This window comes from Vulpes lagopus, chromosome 3 (assembly GCF_018345385.1).
Source record: "Vulpes lagopus strain Blue_001 chromosome 3, ASM1834538v1, whole genome shotgun sequence".
NCBI lineage: Eukaryota > Metazoa > Chordata > Mammalia > Carnivora > Canidae > Vulpes > Vulpes lagopus.
In genome coordinates, this window is record NC_054826.1 from 158,100,649 (window position 1) to 158,117,341 (window position 16,693).

General features: G+C 35.0%; 1 protein-coding gene across 2 annotated transcripts in view; it reads left to right on the top strand.

The window, feature by feature from the left end:
- Nucleotides 1-16,040, top strand: part of USP33 (ubiquitin specific peptidase 33) — a 53,947-nt gene extending 37,907 nt beyond the window's left edge. For both annotated transcript variants that reach the window (XM_041749582.1, XM_041749583.1), the window contains exons 16-24: nucleotides 1,765-1,810; nucleotides 2,241-2,421; nucleotides 3,050-3,176; nucleotides 3,796-3,965; nucleotides 5,293-5,374; nucleotides 6,120-6,228; nucleotides 13,277-13,379; nucleotides 14,395-14,463; nucleotides 14,858-16,040. In XM_041749582.1, the coding sequence (XP_041605516.1) occupies nucleotides 1,765-1,810; nucleotides 2,241-2,421; nucleotides 3,050-3,176; nucleotides 3,796-3,965; nucleotides 5,293-5,374; nucleotides 6,120-6,228; nucleotides 13,277-13,379; nucleotides 14,395-14,463; nucleotides 14,858-15,015 (1,045 nt within the window). In that variant the 3' untranslated portion in view covers nucleotides 15,016-16,040. The remainder of the gene's footprint in view (nucleotides 1-1,764; nucleotides 1,811-2,240; nucleotides 2,422-3,049; nucleotides 3,177-3,795; nucleotides 3,966-5,292; nucleotides 5,375-6,119; nucleotides 6,229-13,276; nucleotides 13,380-14,394; nucleotides 14,464-14,857) is intronic.
- The last annotated feature ends 653 nt before the right edge of the window (nucleotides 16,041-16,693 follow it).

The window sequence follows — 16,693 nt, forward strand, 5'->3', positions numbered from 1 at the left end:
AAAAGTTATTTTGTACAAGAAAAAAACACCTCTAATAAATTGAGAAGTATTTATTTGTCCTTAGAGCTGTAGCTAATAGCTGAAGAGGGAGTTGGCCTGGAGGGGGAACTTTCCTTGAAAAGCAATATTAACTAGGAAAAAGATAATAGTGAAGATGGAAAAGAACCTTGCATCTGCCCCAAATCCACAGTATATATCTGTCAACTGTACATTAATACTGATCATTAAAAATAACCATCCTTGAACTCAAGTTATGTGTTTCTACATACAAGAATAAGGGTTATTTTGCCAGAGTGGGAGTGAGGAGAGGGCGGAAGGGGCGAAGAGGGTCATAAGGTACAGATTTCTAAGGTTGACAGAAAATAAACAGTTTCTAAAAAAAAAAAAAAAAAAAAAGGTACAGATTTCAGTTACAATCTAAGTCATGGAGATGTAATGTGCACCATAGTGACTGTAGTTAATAATACTGTATTTCATATTTGAAAATTTTTAAGAGGGTAGATCTTAAAAGTTTTCATTCATTATAAGAAAAAAAATCTGTAGCTATATATGGTGGTGATTGTTAACTAAAATTATTGTAGTGATCATTTTACAATGTATACAAATACTGAATCCTATTGTACACTTGAAACTAATACAGTGTTACATGTTAATTATACCTCAATTAAAAATAATACTAAAATTTAAAGAATACAGGTTATATATTTTTTAAAAAGAATAAAAGTTACAGGGGCACTCAGCTGTCTCAGTTGGTGGAGCATGCAACTCTTGACCTTGAGGTTGTGAATTCAGCCCCATGCTGGGTATAGAGATTACATAAAAACAACAACAACAACAAAATCTAAAAAAAAGAAAAAGAGAAGAATAAATGTTATAATACACTGACCAGGGCGGCCCAGGTGGCTCAGTGGTTTAACACTGCCTTTAGCCCAGGACCTGATCCTTGAGATCCAGGATCGAGTCCACTTCGGGCTCCCTACATGGAGCCTGCTTCTCCCTCTGCTTGTGTCTCTGCCTCTCTCTCTCTCTCTCTCTGTGTCTTTCATACATAAATAAAATCTTTAAAAAATATAATAATAATACACTGACCTGAGCAAACAATTCTATAAAATTGAGATTTTATTTTACCCAGTTTTACTTGATATCTGAATGTTATAAAGGCACAGTCAGACCATAACAGCATTTTCTTTTTTAAGATTTTATTTATTTATTCATGAGAGACACAGAAAGAGGCAGAGACACAGGCAGAGGGAGAAGCAGCCTCCATGCAAGGATCCTGATGTGAGATCCGATCCCAGATCCTGGGATCACTCCCTGAGCCAAAGGCTGATGCTCAACCGCTGAGCCACCCAGGTGTCCCAGCATATTTGTTTAAAAAAAAAATTTTTTTATCAAATAATTAACAACTCCCTAAATTTTTATTACTGATATCTTAGTTTAAATATATCCTTTTTAAAGTAACGGGTTCCACTGTTTCATTAGTATATATTTTTAAATGGTAGCATATCATTTAGCAGTGAGCATTTTTTGTCCTTGTGTTTTCTAAAAGATTCTGCTACATACTTAAAAATACCAGGGGTGCCTGGGTGGCTCAAGTCGGTTGAGCATCTGGATCTTGAGGTCAGGGTCATGAGTTCAAGTCTTGCGTGGGGCTCCACACTGGGCATGGAGCCTACTTAAAAAAAAAAAAAACTAAACTAAAACCTTTGTGGATTCATATGGGAAACGGGTTTACTTAAATTTGTTTTTTCTCTTTCTCCCCAGGTTAAGGAATGGAGTAAAGTTTTGTAAAGTACAAAAATTTCCTGAGGTATGGACTTTATTATTAATTGGGTTTATTTTGTGTTGTAGGAACAGGAAACAGTAACATAATACCTTGTTAGCATAGTTGAAGAATGGAGTGATTCCATTGACCAGGGTCTGTGTTTATACCCTATTAGAATTATCCATTTTTAAGATACTAGGTTACATACCAACTAGGTACACTTATCTGTAAAACTGTTGAACACAGTTTAATCAGACATTGTAGGATCTTGAAGGTATAAAATATAAAATTAGAAAAACTAGTATTTGTGAACTTAGGAAGAATCAGGTTTTACCATTTCTACACTTTAATGTCTCTGGAATCAGGTTATAATAATTGCATGGAATGTTTAACCTTGACACTTAATTCAATATCTAGATTTAATAGACTCCTTTATCTAGCATACAAAACAACGGAATTTTAAATTCTCTTTTAGATTTTATGCATACATCTTAAAAGATTCAGACATGAACTGATGTTTTCTACCAAAATCAGTACCCATGTTTCATTTCCGCTGGAAGGTCTGGATCTTCAGCCATTTCTTGCTAAAGATAGTCCAGCTCAAATTGTTACCTATGACCTTCTGTCAGTCATTTGTCATCATGGAACTGCAAGTAGTAAGTATATAGGTCTCACATATGTCTAGATTAAAAAAAAAAAAGTAACCATCTGAATTGATTTCTTAAATAAAATTTGATTAAATAAAATAAAAATATAAAAATAGATATATTTAATTTTGGTTGTTAAAAACAAAATTTTGGGAAATTGAGTAATTTTGCTACAAAGTTGAAATATTGGAAATTATATTTTGTATAAAATTTAATAAGGATTTTAACACATTTTTTGCACTTTTAAAAAATTATATTTTTGTCCTTATTTTCATTTCAAGTGGTGGTGAGGATATACACTGGAAAAAAATATGAGCGTAGTTCTCTGCTAGGAACTGAGGATTCAAAAAGTACTTTAATTCTTGGAGCACCTGGGTGGCTTATTCCGTTGGGCATCTGACTTTGGCTCAGGTCATGATCTCAGGGTCCTGAGATCGAGCCCCTTGTCAGGCTCCCCACTCAGTGGAAACTGCCCCTTCTCTGCTTGTGTTCTTTCTCTCCATCCTCTCTCCCAAATAAATAAATAAATAAATAAATAAATAAATAAATAAAATCTTTAAAAATAAAGAAGTACTCTAATTCTTGTGTTTAACTTTGTGTTACTGAAATTATTTAAATTTTTTCAATTCAAATTCAGGTGGACACTATATTGCCTACTGCCGAAATAATTTAAATAATCTCTGGTATGAATTCGATGATCAAAGTGTTACTGAAGTTTCAGAATCTACTGTACAAAATGCAGAAGCTTATGTTCTTTTTTATAGGTAAGGAAGTAATTCTCACAGATAGGCTAGTTTGACAAATATGGAAGAACATCTCACTTTCGGGGTTATAACTTTTAAGACTTAAAAATGTATTGCTGAGTAAAGATTAGAAATTGTTTTACTCTCATTTTATTTTGTGAGTAAAGTGCAAGGTTGCATGCAGAATGATCTTTTCTTAGGAAAATGTTAAATCATTGAGTTGAAGGGCAAAGGAATAGATTTTGCTTTAGAAAAAAGATTGGTTTTGATAAATTAGGTGCTGGCAGTAGGAGTAAAGTGCCAGATTTTCTCCTAAAATAGCTAATAAAGAAGGTATTACTATACAAATGGATGTTTGGTATTTTTCAGTATCTTGTAAAAGACTAAATACTAGCTACTGAAAGAAGAAAACATTATTTAGATCTTACTAGCAAATATTTGAGTGCCTACTGTGTACCCGTAGTTAGGTGGATACCAGTAGTTACCATACACTGTTGCTCTTTAGGGGTATATAATGTAATTAAGGAGTGATACAGCATTTATTTCTCAAATAGTTCCCAGGCCTAATAAGATTCATCATATTACATAGTCTGATGGAGTAAAATGCATATTAAGCTTAATGAATTGTTGTCCTTAACAGGAAAAGCAGTGAAGAGGCACAAAAAGAGAGACGAAGGATATCAAATTTATTGAACATAATGGAACCAAGTCTCCTTCAGTTTTATATTTCTCGACAGTGGCTAAATAAATTTAAGACCTTTGCTGAACCTGGCCCTATTTCAAATAATGATTTTCTCTGTATTCATGGAGGTAAGAAATTTTGTAATGGAAAGTAGTGGTAGGGGTTTGCTGTTAAAATAACTTCCACATTAGGAAGAGCCCAGAGTTTTTCTCTTCCCCTTATTTCTCTTTTCTTCATCTACAACAGTCTAACTAAATGTGTTTAATTTTATAGTTCCAGAAATTGGCTTTGTTTTGATTTATAGGCAGTCTGTAGCCTCTTCATAGAAGAGATATTCGTTGAGTACTTATTCCAAACCCTGTGCTAGGCCCCAAAAATACCAAAGATACTATTTCTGTTCTCTTAACTCTTAATTTCATAGTAAGACAGATATATACACAGCCAGTTATGGTACAGTGAGCACTTCTATAATGGATTATTTTTCTTGGCTGAGAGGCATTCAGCTGCCAACTATATCCATGATTCTTATCCGTTTGTCTAAATTAATAGGTGGCGCTTTCCCTAAGTAAGAAAATATACTTGGAATTTAACAAAAAAAGCCTCATAGAGTTATTTGCTATATTTAACTTAAGCCTTTGGTGATCAGCTATGTTCATGTTTGTACACATGATAAATAACACCTTAGTGTAACACCTTGATTAAATTTCATGATTGAATACTCAGTATTCTTATAATGAACTATTTTTGTAGTGAAACCATATAAATAGTAGGAATATCCTGTAGTAGAGAAACCTAAACCTTGAAATGTTTCTGTATGTGAATTTCTCTGTTTGCCCACGTGAACTACTAAAATAAGGCTCTTCCAGTTCTGAATCTCCCCATGAACTTTTAATGGTATTTATCTTGACTGCCTTTTATTATTGGTAGGTATATAAGTGCCTTATTTCTTTTGCTAGCTCAAGCTCCATGAAGGAAAGATTCTCTTATTTTTCTTTGATTTCTCTCACTATATAGTCAAACTTTAGTAAAGATTTACATAAGTTATTTGAAGATCTTGGTTAGGTGATTTTTCTCTGTTTCAAGAAATATGTTCATTTTTAGTAATGTAATCACCAGGGATGCCTGGGTGGCTCAGCGGTTGGGCATCTGCCTTCAGCTCAGGCTGTGATCCTGGAGTCCCGGGATCGCGTCCCACATCGGGCTCTCTGCATGGAGCCTGCTTCTCCCTCTGCCTGTGTCTCTGCCTCTCTCTCCCTGTCTCTGTCTCTCATGAATGAATACATAAAATCTTAAAAAAAAAAAAAAAAAGAATGTAATCACCAGAAATGCTAATATTAATTTTTAAGACTAATGATTTAAAAATGCCAGTGATTAATTAGTTTAAAAATGAGTTGAACCTTTGAAAGTTGTATAAGGCAGTTTAAGACTGAGACACACCCATCTGAACTTTTTTAGGTGTTCCTCCACGAAAAGCTGGTTATATTGAAGATCTGGTTTTGATGCTGCCTCAGAACATTTGGGATAACCTATATAGCAGGTTTGTTTTTTTAAATTAGACAATGTGGTATTGTGAAAATCAGTTGGTGAAACTTGTTAAAAAGGAATTGTATCATTTTATATATGTTCCTTGTGCTTTATGTTGCTTATGTAGAAAATCCTGTTTTCCATTGTGAAATTTGAAGAGGAAGACTTTGTAGTTAATGTGGCTCTAGTCTAGATAATGTAATTCTAATTTTTATGTTTCAGTTATCTGTATCTGGAAAAGCATATGGTGATATTTAACTCTGAAATTTTATAATTTTAAATTTTATTTTAAAACATTTCATTTATAATTTCATTTATAATTACTGTTTTCTTAGTTAAATATTGAAAATAATTCATTCCATGAATTCTTGAGAGGCCAGGGAAAGCCTCTTTCTGATTAAAACTTATAATGACTATGGCTCCACTGAACTAAGATTTATATGTTGTACTGTACTTTTTGAAAGCCACTTCCTTTACTTTGTGTTGTTGCCTCTAACATATTTAGTAGCAGAAATAGCTGTAAGGGAAAGTTGAAATATAAAGCAAGTTAGTCAATAAATTGAGTCATTGACTCTGATAAACATAAAATCAAGTTATAATACTGCGATTTTTTTACATTAGTTTAATTATGACAGATTTTTTTGTGGGGATTTATTATTTACTAGCTATTTAGCTATTGACTAAAAGTTGGAGACAAATTTCCTAGAACATCAGCTTTCTTCAACATTATCATAATTATTAAATTCTTCATGCTTTAGGTATGGAGGAGGACCAGCTGTCAACCATCTGTACATTTGTCACACTTGCCAAATTGAGGCGGAGAAAATTGAAAAAAGAAGAAAAACTGAATTGGAAATTTTTATTCGGGTAAAAGTGATGCTTTTCGAATTGTAAATATGATCTAGGATAAAGAACTTACAATTAGCAGAACTATTATTATGTTAACTCTATTAAGGAACTGGTTAGATGAAAGAGTTGTAATAGATTTAAGTGTTCTGGATGTATAACAGGTCACAAATTCTAGTGAGTTAAGTTCTCCTTTTGTAGGGTTTTATTTTCATGGTTGGTAATAAATTTTGTTTTATGGATTGGCACTGGCAAGATATCTCCTTACTGAAATGGTAAAGTATAGGTTTCCTTTAGTTAGTGTTTTTCTTAAAGCATCTACCCAGACTGCATTCTGTACTTCCATCTTTTTGTGAAATATAATACTGTTTTGTGAGACTGTCTATACTTACAAATATACCCCTCAAAATGAGTATCTTGCATTCCTTGATTGCAAGCAATAGGCTGAAAGTGGTCACACAGTCAATAGGAAGAGCTAATAAACAACTAGGCTTTTCTTGTTTCTTTGCTTTTTTTTTGTTGTTGTTGTTTTTTCTTTTCTTTTTCTTTTTCTTTTTTTTAAGAAATAAATCTATTTGATCTTTTTAAGGAAGGGTAAACTATATCTCTGCAGTTATCACATTAGTTACCAATACAACAGAATTAGCCTTTGACAGCTTTAAAATACATCAGATTATCTACTTTTTGAAGAGGATCAACATGCAAGTAAATTAAAAATCATTTAAATGTGGGGGAGTAGGAGATACAGGCTCTGGTTATGGAATGAGTAAGTCGCAAGAATGAGAGGCACATCATAAGGAATATAGACAATGATACTGTAATAGTGATGGATCAAGACAGATGGCAGCCACACTTGAGGTGAACACAGAATGATGTATAAATTCACAGAATTACTGTGTCCTACACTTGAAGCTATGATATAATATTGTGTGCCAGTTCTACTCAGAATCATTTAAATGTGTATATGTTGACCAAATGACCATCCATATATACAAATTCGTGGTTTTTCTTTGGGCTCAGAACTATTTGATGGTGTTAGGCTCTGATGTGTGTGTGTTTTTTTTTTTTTTAATATTTTATTTATTTATTCATGAGAGACACACAGAGAGAGAGGCAGAGACACAGGCATAGGGAGAAGCAGGCTCCATGCAGGGAGCCCGATGTGGGCCTCGGTCCCGCGTCTCCAGGATCATGCCCTGGGCTGAAGTTGGCGCTAAACCGCTGAGCCACCTGGTTGCCCAAGGCTCTGAAGAATTAAAACATTACAGTGGTTGAGAAAAAAGAAACATTTAGGGATCCCTGGGTGGCGCAGCGGTTTGGCGCCTGCCTTTGGCCCAGGGCGCGATCCTGGAGACCCGGGATCGAATCCCACGTCGGGCTCCCGGTGCATGGAGCCTGCTTCTCCCTCTGCCTGTGTCTCTGCCTCTCTCTCTCTGTGTAACTATCATATATAAATAAAAATTTAAAAAAATTATTTAAAAAGAAACATTTAGGTATGCACTAATGAAATAAATGCACTAATTCACAAAGGCAAAAATGAAGTAATCCATAGATAATGAGTAAGATGGGAAACAGTCATAGTATTACTGATTAATTATAGTAAATCACCAGTCTAGGTTATTATTTTATGTACATTGCTAAACAACCAGGCTTTATGGAGAAGGGACTAGTACATTTCCATTTATCTAGGTAGCAAGAAGTCAGTCTCTTCAAAGTGCTGTTGTCAGTAGTATAGCTCCAACTATACATTTGTGACCCAAATTTCCATTAGAGAATCCTAGTAGAGTTTGGATCTCCTTAGAGGCATATGCATTGATAATCCTATTAAGACTATATTGGTGGAGGGGTGGTAATTTTGTAAGAGAAAATTGAGGTTCTTTCAGTAAAAGAGGGGAAGAAGTTGTTAAATGGACAAGAGATGAACAATATGTTCCATGTTATGGCTGTAGCACACATTCACCCATATACACATATACTTGCTTCTCTTCATGGATTTAGGATTTGTGTTGTATGTCCTGTTGCCTAAAGTAAAGGAATTTTCATACACATGGGAAGATAGTATGGGTATCAATTTGTTTATTGTGCTTGGGCCTTATTTGTTTCTTAAACCTGAGGAGGCAAATTTTAGTTGAATGTTTAAAATAGTTCATTCCATGAATGCTTAAATAAATGGCTAATGACTATATCCATTAAGGTTTGGGGAACAGAAGCCATTCTGAGTATTTTGAGGATAATAGGAACATAGGCAAAGAAAGACTTAAACAACTACTGAAAAGACTGGGCAGTGAAGGTCAAGAAAACCACTACTGACTCAGGAGATCTGGGAGTGAGATAAGGCTGCCATGCTGGAGGTGGGAGTGGGGGTTAGAGGAGAGGGGTCTCAGAGCCCAGATGGTTTAAGGAAACCTTCTTAATGTGGCGTGGGCCCAGTCAAGGGTGTTGGAGCCCAGGTAAGATGAGAATGGATACCCATGTTGGGTAGGGATTAGGGAATGGTGGGTAGTAGAATTGAAGGATTGGTCCCTTATGTAGAATTCATCAGATAATGCGTACATTGTCAGCTAAGAGTTACAGAAAGAGAGAAAACTAAAATGGATTGTGCTATTAGTATTCGATTAGACTTGTAGTTCCCTTTGTGAACTTACGGTGATACACACATATACATATGTACAAATGTGTGTATGTATATACATATAGAAACAAATGATGTACATATGTTAATTCCCTAAGTTTGTTATTAAAAGGGCCTGGGAGCAATGGTAATTCCAGTAGGATTAAACATACCTAGCTCTCATCAGGTTGTGGCTTCTTAACATCTTTCTCCACTAAAGGGTACCAGTACCAACCTTCCTTGGAGAAATGGCTGGTTCATATCAGTGTTAATTTCCAGATTTTTGTCACTTGTGTTAGTCCTGTAGGAAAAGGTAATTGTATGTATGAAATATGCACCAAGATGTTTGGAGGAAAGGAACATGTTTAGCACCTTACTTACTGTCAATGGTCTAAGGAAAGAAAATTTGTGTTACATTGGAGTTTTCCTGTAAGTTTGAGATCGTTTCAAAGTTAAAAAATTAAAAATTTCACAAAACCTCTGGAAATTATCTCTACTACTAGCCACTGGTAAATCTCAGGAGAATGCTCAGCAATCTAATAAACTGGGTAAGATGCTAATCTCAGGACCCTGGTGGGTCATTTTGAGGGTGCTCATAAGCTGTAAAATGTTGCTGTTAAAGATGTTAGCTGCTTTTGACACCAAGTGAAGGATTCTTGGGAAGATGCTTGGAAGTGGTGGCAAAATCCTATTTATGCCATTTGTGGATGCCTCAGTCCTATCCAGAGCTGCCACCAGAGGAAAGAAAGAGTTTCTTTCTTTTGTGACTTCCATGAATTGCATATACCATGATAGTGCCTAACCTGGAGTACTACTGGCCCAGGATCCTGGAAAATGTAGGCTTTTCCTCTTCACAGAAGGGAGTTTAAGAATGAATGGAAGTGATGCATTACAGGCCATATAGTAAAGTCTGCCTCTTGTCAGCTCAGCATCCATACACACTCATACCTGTAAGCAACAGCAGTAGCAACAGTATGACATTTCTATTCAACACTGTGCAAGTAGCTCATGTACTGGTATGTGCTGGTTTTTCCTAAATTTGGGAGACCTGAAGTTCTGAGTCACTGCACTTTCAGATAGAAGTCATTCATCTTTAGTTCAGTCAATTCAGTCACAATCTCCCTTTTTTACTGTAATCTCAAGAATATTGGGACATCTGGGTGGCTCACTTGGTTAAGCTCAGGTCGTGATCTCATTCTGGGATCCAGCCTGCAGCGGGCTCCCTGCTCGGCAGGGAGTCTGCTTCTCCCTCTCCCTCTGCCCCTCCCTCCTGCTCATGCTCTCTCTCTCTCTCAAATAATAAAATCTTTGGGGGAAAAAAAGAATAAACTATAAGATTAACTACAACCAGGATACCTTATTATGAAATTATATCAAGTGCCAGCAAGAATGTGGAGGAACTGGAAAATGCCGGTGGGAATGCAAAATGTTACAAGCCAAATGACAGTTTGGCAGTTTCTCGTAGGTTAAGTGAACACTTAGCACACGACTCAGCAATGTCAACCCTGAGTGTTTACTCCAGAGAAATGAAAACTTACATTTACAAAACCTGTACACAGGGGGCACCTGGCTGGCTCAGTAAGTAGAACATGTGACTCTTGATCTTGGGGTCATGAGTTCAAGCCCCATGTTGGGCATAAAGCTTACTTTAAAAAAAAAAAGGTAAATGAGAAAAAAACCTTACACACAGATGTTCATAGCAGTATTGCTTATAACTGATCAAAACTGGAAACAATTGAAATGTTATCAGCTGGCAAATAGATGAACAAAATATGATAGCTCTGTAATGGAAAAGTACTGGCAATAAAAAAGATGAGACTATTGATGCGTGCAGCAACGTTGAACCTCAGAAACATTATGCCAAGTGAAAGAAGACAGATGTGAAGAGGCTATGTGATGTCAAATTCCATTTATGTGAAACATCTGAAAAATAGGAAACAATGAAGACAATGTAAATCAGTGGTTTCCTGGGGCTAGGAGCAAGAGATGGGACCACAGAAACTGTAGAGTGGTGCAGGGGAACAGTCTGGGGTGTCAGAAGTATTCTAAGCTGGCTTGTGGTGGTAGTTGCAAGACTATAAATTTACCCCCCTCTCCCCCTTTAACAACAAAACAGTGTGTTAGTTATAAAGCTTAACACTGGAGTACGAATATAGGTGCCCTTGGTAGACCAGGACTTAGGTAGAGTTTCTGAAAAATTGAAAAAGTAGATAGGATCAGACTGAAGAACCAAATCAAAGGCCACAGGAAATGACCTCACAGGTTTCAAGCTTGAAAGTGGCAAATACCAATAATAGCCTCAGCATTCTGCCCTTTGCACTGAACAAGGCAGCAAGCGTAAAGGTTTCTGCTTGGATAGAGCAGTAAATATGGAGACTTAGGTCAGTTGAAGAAGGAATTATCTTAGCTCCTAATAAGAGAATTGTAATATCTTAAATTATGCTTTAAAATACATAAATTAATCCTCAGGGAAATACATAAGGATATTATACCATAAAAACAAAACAGAACTCCATAGATGGGTTGATTGGAAAGCAACATAAATATTGTTGGAGCGCAAATGACAATGAAGTACATTTCCTAAAATGAAGCACAAAGAAAACAGATGGAAAGTTTTGAATATTGGGTAGACCTAGAATCCAGTGTTTTCCTAATAGGTATTTTAGAAGAGAATGGCAGGGGAGGGGAAGGGACACAACTTTTAGGAAACCGGTGTAGAGAAATTTCCCAGAGCTAGGGAAAAACATGTATCTTTAAATTGATGAGGGGGATTGTAGTTAACTAAATATTTAAAAAGCCCCACCTAGACACTTAGGAAATATCCTGATGTCAGAGATGAAGTCTTAAGAATGTCCAAACCTGGTAATGCTATAAATTAAATGGATTCGTCTGGTAGGATCAGTCTGACATTACATTTCAAAAATCTCAGTTTTCTAGGGATAAGTTGTGCATCATGGAAAGTCCTAACTCTAAATTCTCTATTTTGAGACATACATGCTTTGATTTCTGTGTTAACCATCAAACAGCCACAGCATTTTTCATTGCCTTTCATTGTTCTACAGAAGCAACTACTGTGTATCCCAGAAGTATCCTTGCCCTCAAATAACTTACATTTAATAAATAAATAATATATATTAAAAGGTAATGAGTTCTTTGGAAAAGGAAAGAAAAACAAAAGAGGGATGACGAGTACAGTGATAAAGAGAGGTATCAGGTGCATTTTTAAATAGGGTGGTCAAGATAGGCCTTAGTGAGAAGGTGACATTTAAGTAAAGACTTGAAGGAGGCAAGGGAACTATTTAGATGTGTGAAAGGAAAGGGTAGTCATACAAAAGCTTTAAGAGGTAGGAAGGTAACTGCTTGGTTCTGGGAATAACAGGTCTGTATGACCGTGAGTGAATAAATGAGGAAAGTCTTAGAAGATGAAGTCAAATCATGGAGCCAGATCATGGAGGTACTTCTGTGCTATTATGAGGATCTTTGGTGACAACGGCAGGGTTTTATAAAATTTGATTATAAGAGAGACATGATCTGAACTTGGTTGTCTTTGTCCTCAGATAATATGTATTCTAGGCATTTAGTTAGCCCCATATGAAATATTTTTAGGAGTCTCACTGTCTTTCCACATTAGTCCAGTGAGGTAGATTTCAGATACCCTTCATTTTCCTTAGGCTCTTTTGCCTCCACCTTTCTTTCTGTATCAGTTATTCTATCCTTTGCGCTTCTTTAATCGAAAGCAGTAGAAACCACATTGGCTAACTTAAGCAAAAAAGAAATTTATCAAAAGGAAAAACTGAATAACCAGTTCTCCAGAATTTCAGGAACCACGCTGGCCCTGGGTATGTAGCTAACAAAGTTGACATTGGAGTGACTTCATTCTCACCATTAGATCACTCTTGAGTATTTCCATTTCTGGTAGAGTATTGCCTCGTTGAGTCACATACCCATTTCTTTAGGCCTTAGAAGAGGAAGTGGAACATCTTTAGGGGCCTTAGTCTCACCACATTAAGAATTTGTCCTGTACATATATGTATATTTCTGGTGAAACACCATATACAAGATTATTCATTGCAGCATTGTGTTTGTGATAGCAACATGTCCACCAGTATCTTCAGTGAACAGAAGTAAAGGGTAGACAGTGGATATGGTATATTTAAATAACATTTACACATTTGATTGTTAATAAGTACGTGGAGTATTTATTGTTTTGAAGACTTGCCTTGACCCATTTCGACTTATCCAGTGTCTTATTCTTCTTTTGTGTGTGCTTGTTTTGAGACATAACCTAGACTTAACTTGTTCATTAATATGTATTACAGTGGTACTAAGATAACTTAGCATCAGTGTACATCTCATTCTTTAGGAGGAATTGGCCTTAGCAAATGCTAAAGTAGAATGGTTGTATTGTTCTGCTATAAGTTCTAGATATTAGGTGACTGATTTTTTTCTTCCTTGTAGCTCAACAGAGCATTCCAAGAGGAGGATTCTCCAGCTACTTTTTATTGTATCAGTATGCAGTGGTTTAGAGAATGGGAAAGCTTTGTAAAGGGTAAAGATGGAGGTAAGTAGTTAACTGAAAAATGAAATTCTTTGCTGATTTTTTATTTGACAAATATTTTTTGAATATCTATATGCACTTGGGATTGTACCAGTGAAAAAAAGAGAAAAAGATCCCTGAGGGCAGGGCTTGTTTCTAGTTTGTTGTTTTAAACCTATTTCATGACTTACAGCATATTCATAGCAGGACTAAAGGAACTGAACAAAATTAGTCTGTAATTTTAATATTGAAAAGTCAAAAAAATCCACCCAACAGTAAGATTGGTTACATAATGGTTTAATTGTTACTGTGACATACTATGTGGACTTTAAAAATAATTTTTGTGACAGTGTATAATAATTACAGAGATGTTGATATGTTGAAAAAGTTTGCAATACTGCATTCATAGTTTCAGTATTTTATGTTTAAAAAAATGGGAAACATATGCAAAAGAAAAAGACCACAAAGATACTGAAACTGCTTATCTTTCTGTAATGGGATGACAATATTTTTTTCTTTCTTATGCCTTTTTTTTTTTTTTTTTTTTTACAGCTTTTGATAATGAACATGCACTGTACTTTTGTATTCAAGGGGAAGCAGGGTTGTTTTTTTTTTTCTTAAAAAAATGGATGTATTTTAACATTTCATTTTATGCTTTATTGTCTTCAGTTTAATGACAATTGGAAATAAATGAACAATTACATAATTTCTTTTTTAAATTACAAAAGAATTGTTCTTTTATAACATTAAAAGTGCATCTTAACCTGTGATCTTTAAATGGATAATTAAGAGTGAGAATTTGAATGGTAGTGAGAGCTACCTTCTCCCTTCTTTCTTGGTTCTGTTTTGGGGGGAACGAAGACCCAAAAAGAAAGATACTCAGAAGATAGTTAAAAATTGACTATAATAATCTGACAAAAAAAATCAATTTGATTATATTGTTACATCCCTCAATTATTTTAGGCACAGAAATACATTTCTTTGGTGCATTTCTTTGAAAAGTATGCATTTTAGTCATTTGTTTTTCCTTTTGACTTAGATCCTCCAGGTCCTATTGATAACACTAAAATTGCAGTCACTAAATGTGGCAGTGTGATGCTCAGGCAAGGTAAGTTGACTGATATTTAAGCCATTTGATCCTGTTAATAATATATCTTTATTAGCCATCATTGCTAGTTTTTTACCCAGCTCAGTGGTAAAATTCATACATGAAGTCGGACAAATAGTCGAAAAGCTGCCAGTGTTTGTTATCTGAGGAAAGGTTTTAAAGCTGTTGATAGGAGCTAGGAAAAAGTACTTCTTAAGAAACACTATAATGTTGCATAATGTTGCATAATGTTGCATTATAAAAATATGGGCTGTTAGTTTGGAAATACATGTTCCCAAAGTTCTCAGTTATCCCTGGAGGATTCATGCTGGGGCAGGGGCTATATAATGAAGGTTTTGCAATATGAATATGTAGGTTTGTAAATTTTATTCTTTCTATTTGCACTTAATTCTAGGGGCAGATTCTGGTCAGATTTCTGAAGAAACATGGAATTTTCTACAGTCTATATATGGTGGAGGGCCTGAAGTTATCTTTCGACCTCCAGTTGTTCATGTTGACCCTGATACACTACAATCAGAAGAAAAAATTGAAGTAGAAACTCGGTCTTTGTAATTTTGGGGGTGTAGAGAGTTCTAATGAGAAATAATTTTCATTTCCTCTCATATACACATGCAAAAACATTCCTAAAAGCATGTTTATTTTCTTGATTTTAATATTTTATTCCTTCTTACTGGGCATTATGGAAGAATGTGTTAAAATGTGTCATATACTACAGGTTGGTATATTTAATGCTAGATAACTTACCATAAAGTCTTTCAGTGTAATATTTTTGAAAGAGAAGGGATAATAGTGATCATTTGGTAATCAGTAGGTTATCTTTGATCTTTATACTACATGCACATCCATAATCTCCTTTGTAGTTTTGTAAATACTTTTGCTTTGGAAACTTTTTCATTACCTTAAAACACCATAACTGTGACCAATCTTTTCAGTTCTCCAGAAGCCTAATTTAATTGTATAGTTTTGACATGGCTTCATATAATAAAGAGCCTATTTTAAATTGAGAGTTGTAGTCAGAAAAATGTTAATTTCCTAAAGCTCAGGAAACATTAGGGTGTCACTTCTTTTGCACTGCAGCATATAAACTAGCATATTAATATTTACAATATGTCTTTTTGAATGTATCAAGGATGTATTTAGTTTGAGTGGAATTTGTGTCAGCAGATATCCGTAACTTATTGCCTATTATACTGTAAAATGTTAAACTTTAATTCCTATAATCCTGGATAGTATTCATTAATATCAGTAAAAAACTTAGAGTTAGTTTTAGGGCACTTTTTATTTTGAGAGCATGAAGTATGGAATGTGTTGATGAGATTGTTGATAAAGCTGAAGCCACTTGCAAAATGATTTTTTTAATGAAATGCATAAAGTCTTTTTGGATAATATAGTATGCACCGCTATTTGCTTGATTATGTGATGTCAAAAGTTTAACTATATTCCAAGTACAAAAACAAACTGGATTACTTTGAGGATGTTCACTAGCATTCACAATGGGTTTGTTTTGGTGTGGGGCAATTGCCACCAGCTAAAACAGTGTTGTTAATAGTAATTCAATAAAAATGATTTTAAATGTATAACTTGGATGTTGAATTTATTCGATGGATATTAAGAGCTAAAGGTATAGGGGATCCCTGGGTGGCGCAGTGGTTTGGCGCCTGCCTTTGGCCCAGGGCGTGATCCTGGAGACCCGGGATCGAATCCCATATCAGGCTCCTGGTGCATGGAGCCTGCTTCTCCCTCCGCCTGTGTCTCTGCCTCTCTCTGTCTCTGTGACTGTCATAAATAAGTAAAAATTAAAAAATTAAAAAAAAAAAGAGCTAAAGGTATAAAGTCTGTTAATATTAGAATATCTTCCTGTTATTTCTTAATTAGAGGCATGCAAAATAAGTCACTTGGCATAGTATTTCAAGTTTTGATGTTTAATGAAATGATGAGCTTAATCAGCCATTAAGATGTGTTTCAATTTTTAAAAAATAAATATATATAGTTTTTAGTTTTCTTCTGCCTCAGAATTACAGTATGATCCTCTTCATGGATTGAGTGATATTCCTGATCTATTTCTGAATCACCAGCGTTTACTGTAATTTTGGCATTAGGAGATATTCAAAAAAGGTTTGTTTTTAATACTCCTTGCCATTTATTGGATATTTATGATGTTTCAGTCACCCTACTAAAGTGCTTTACTTATATTTAATCCTTATTACAACCTTATGTTAGGCCAAGTGGC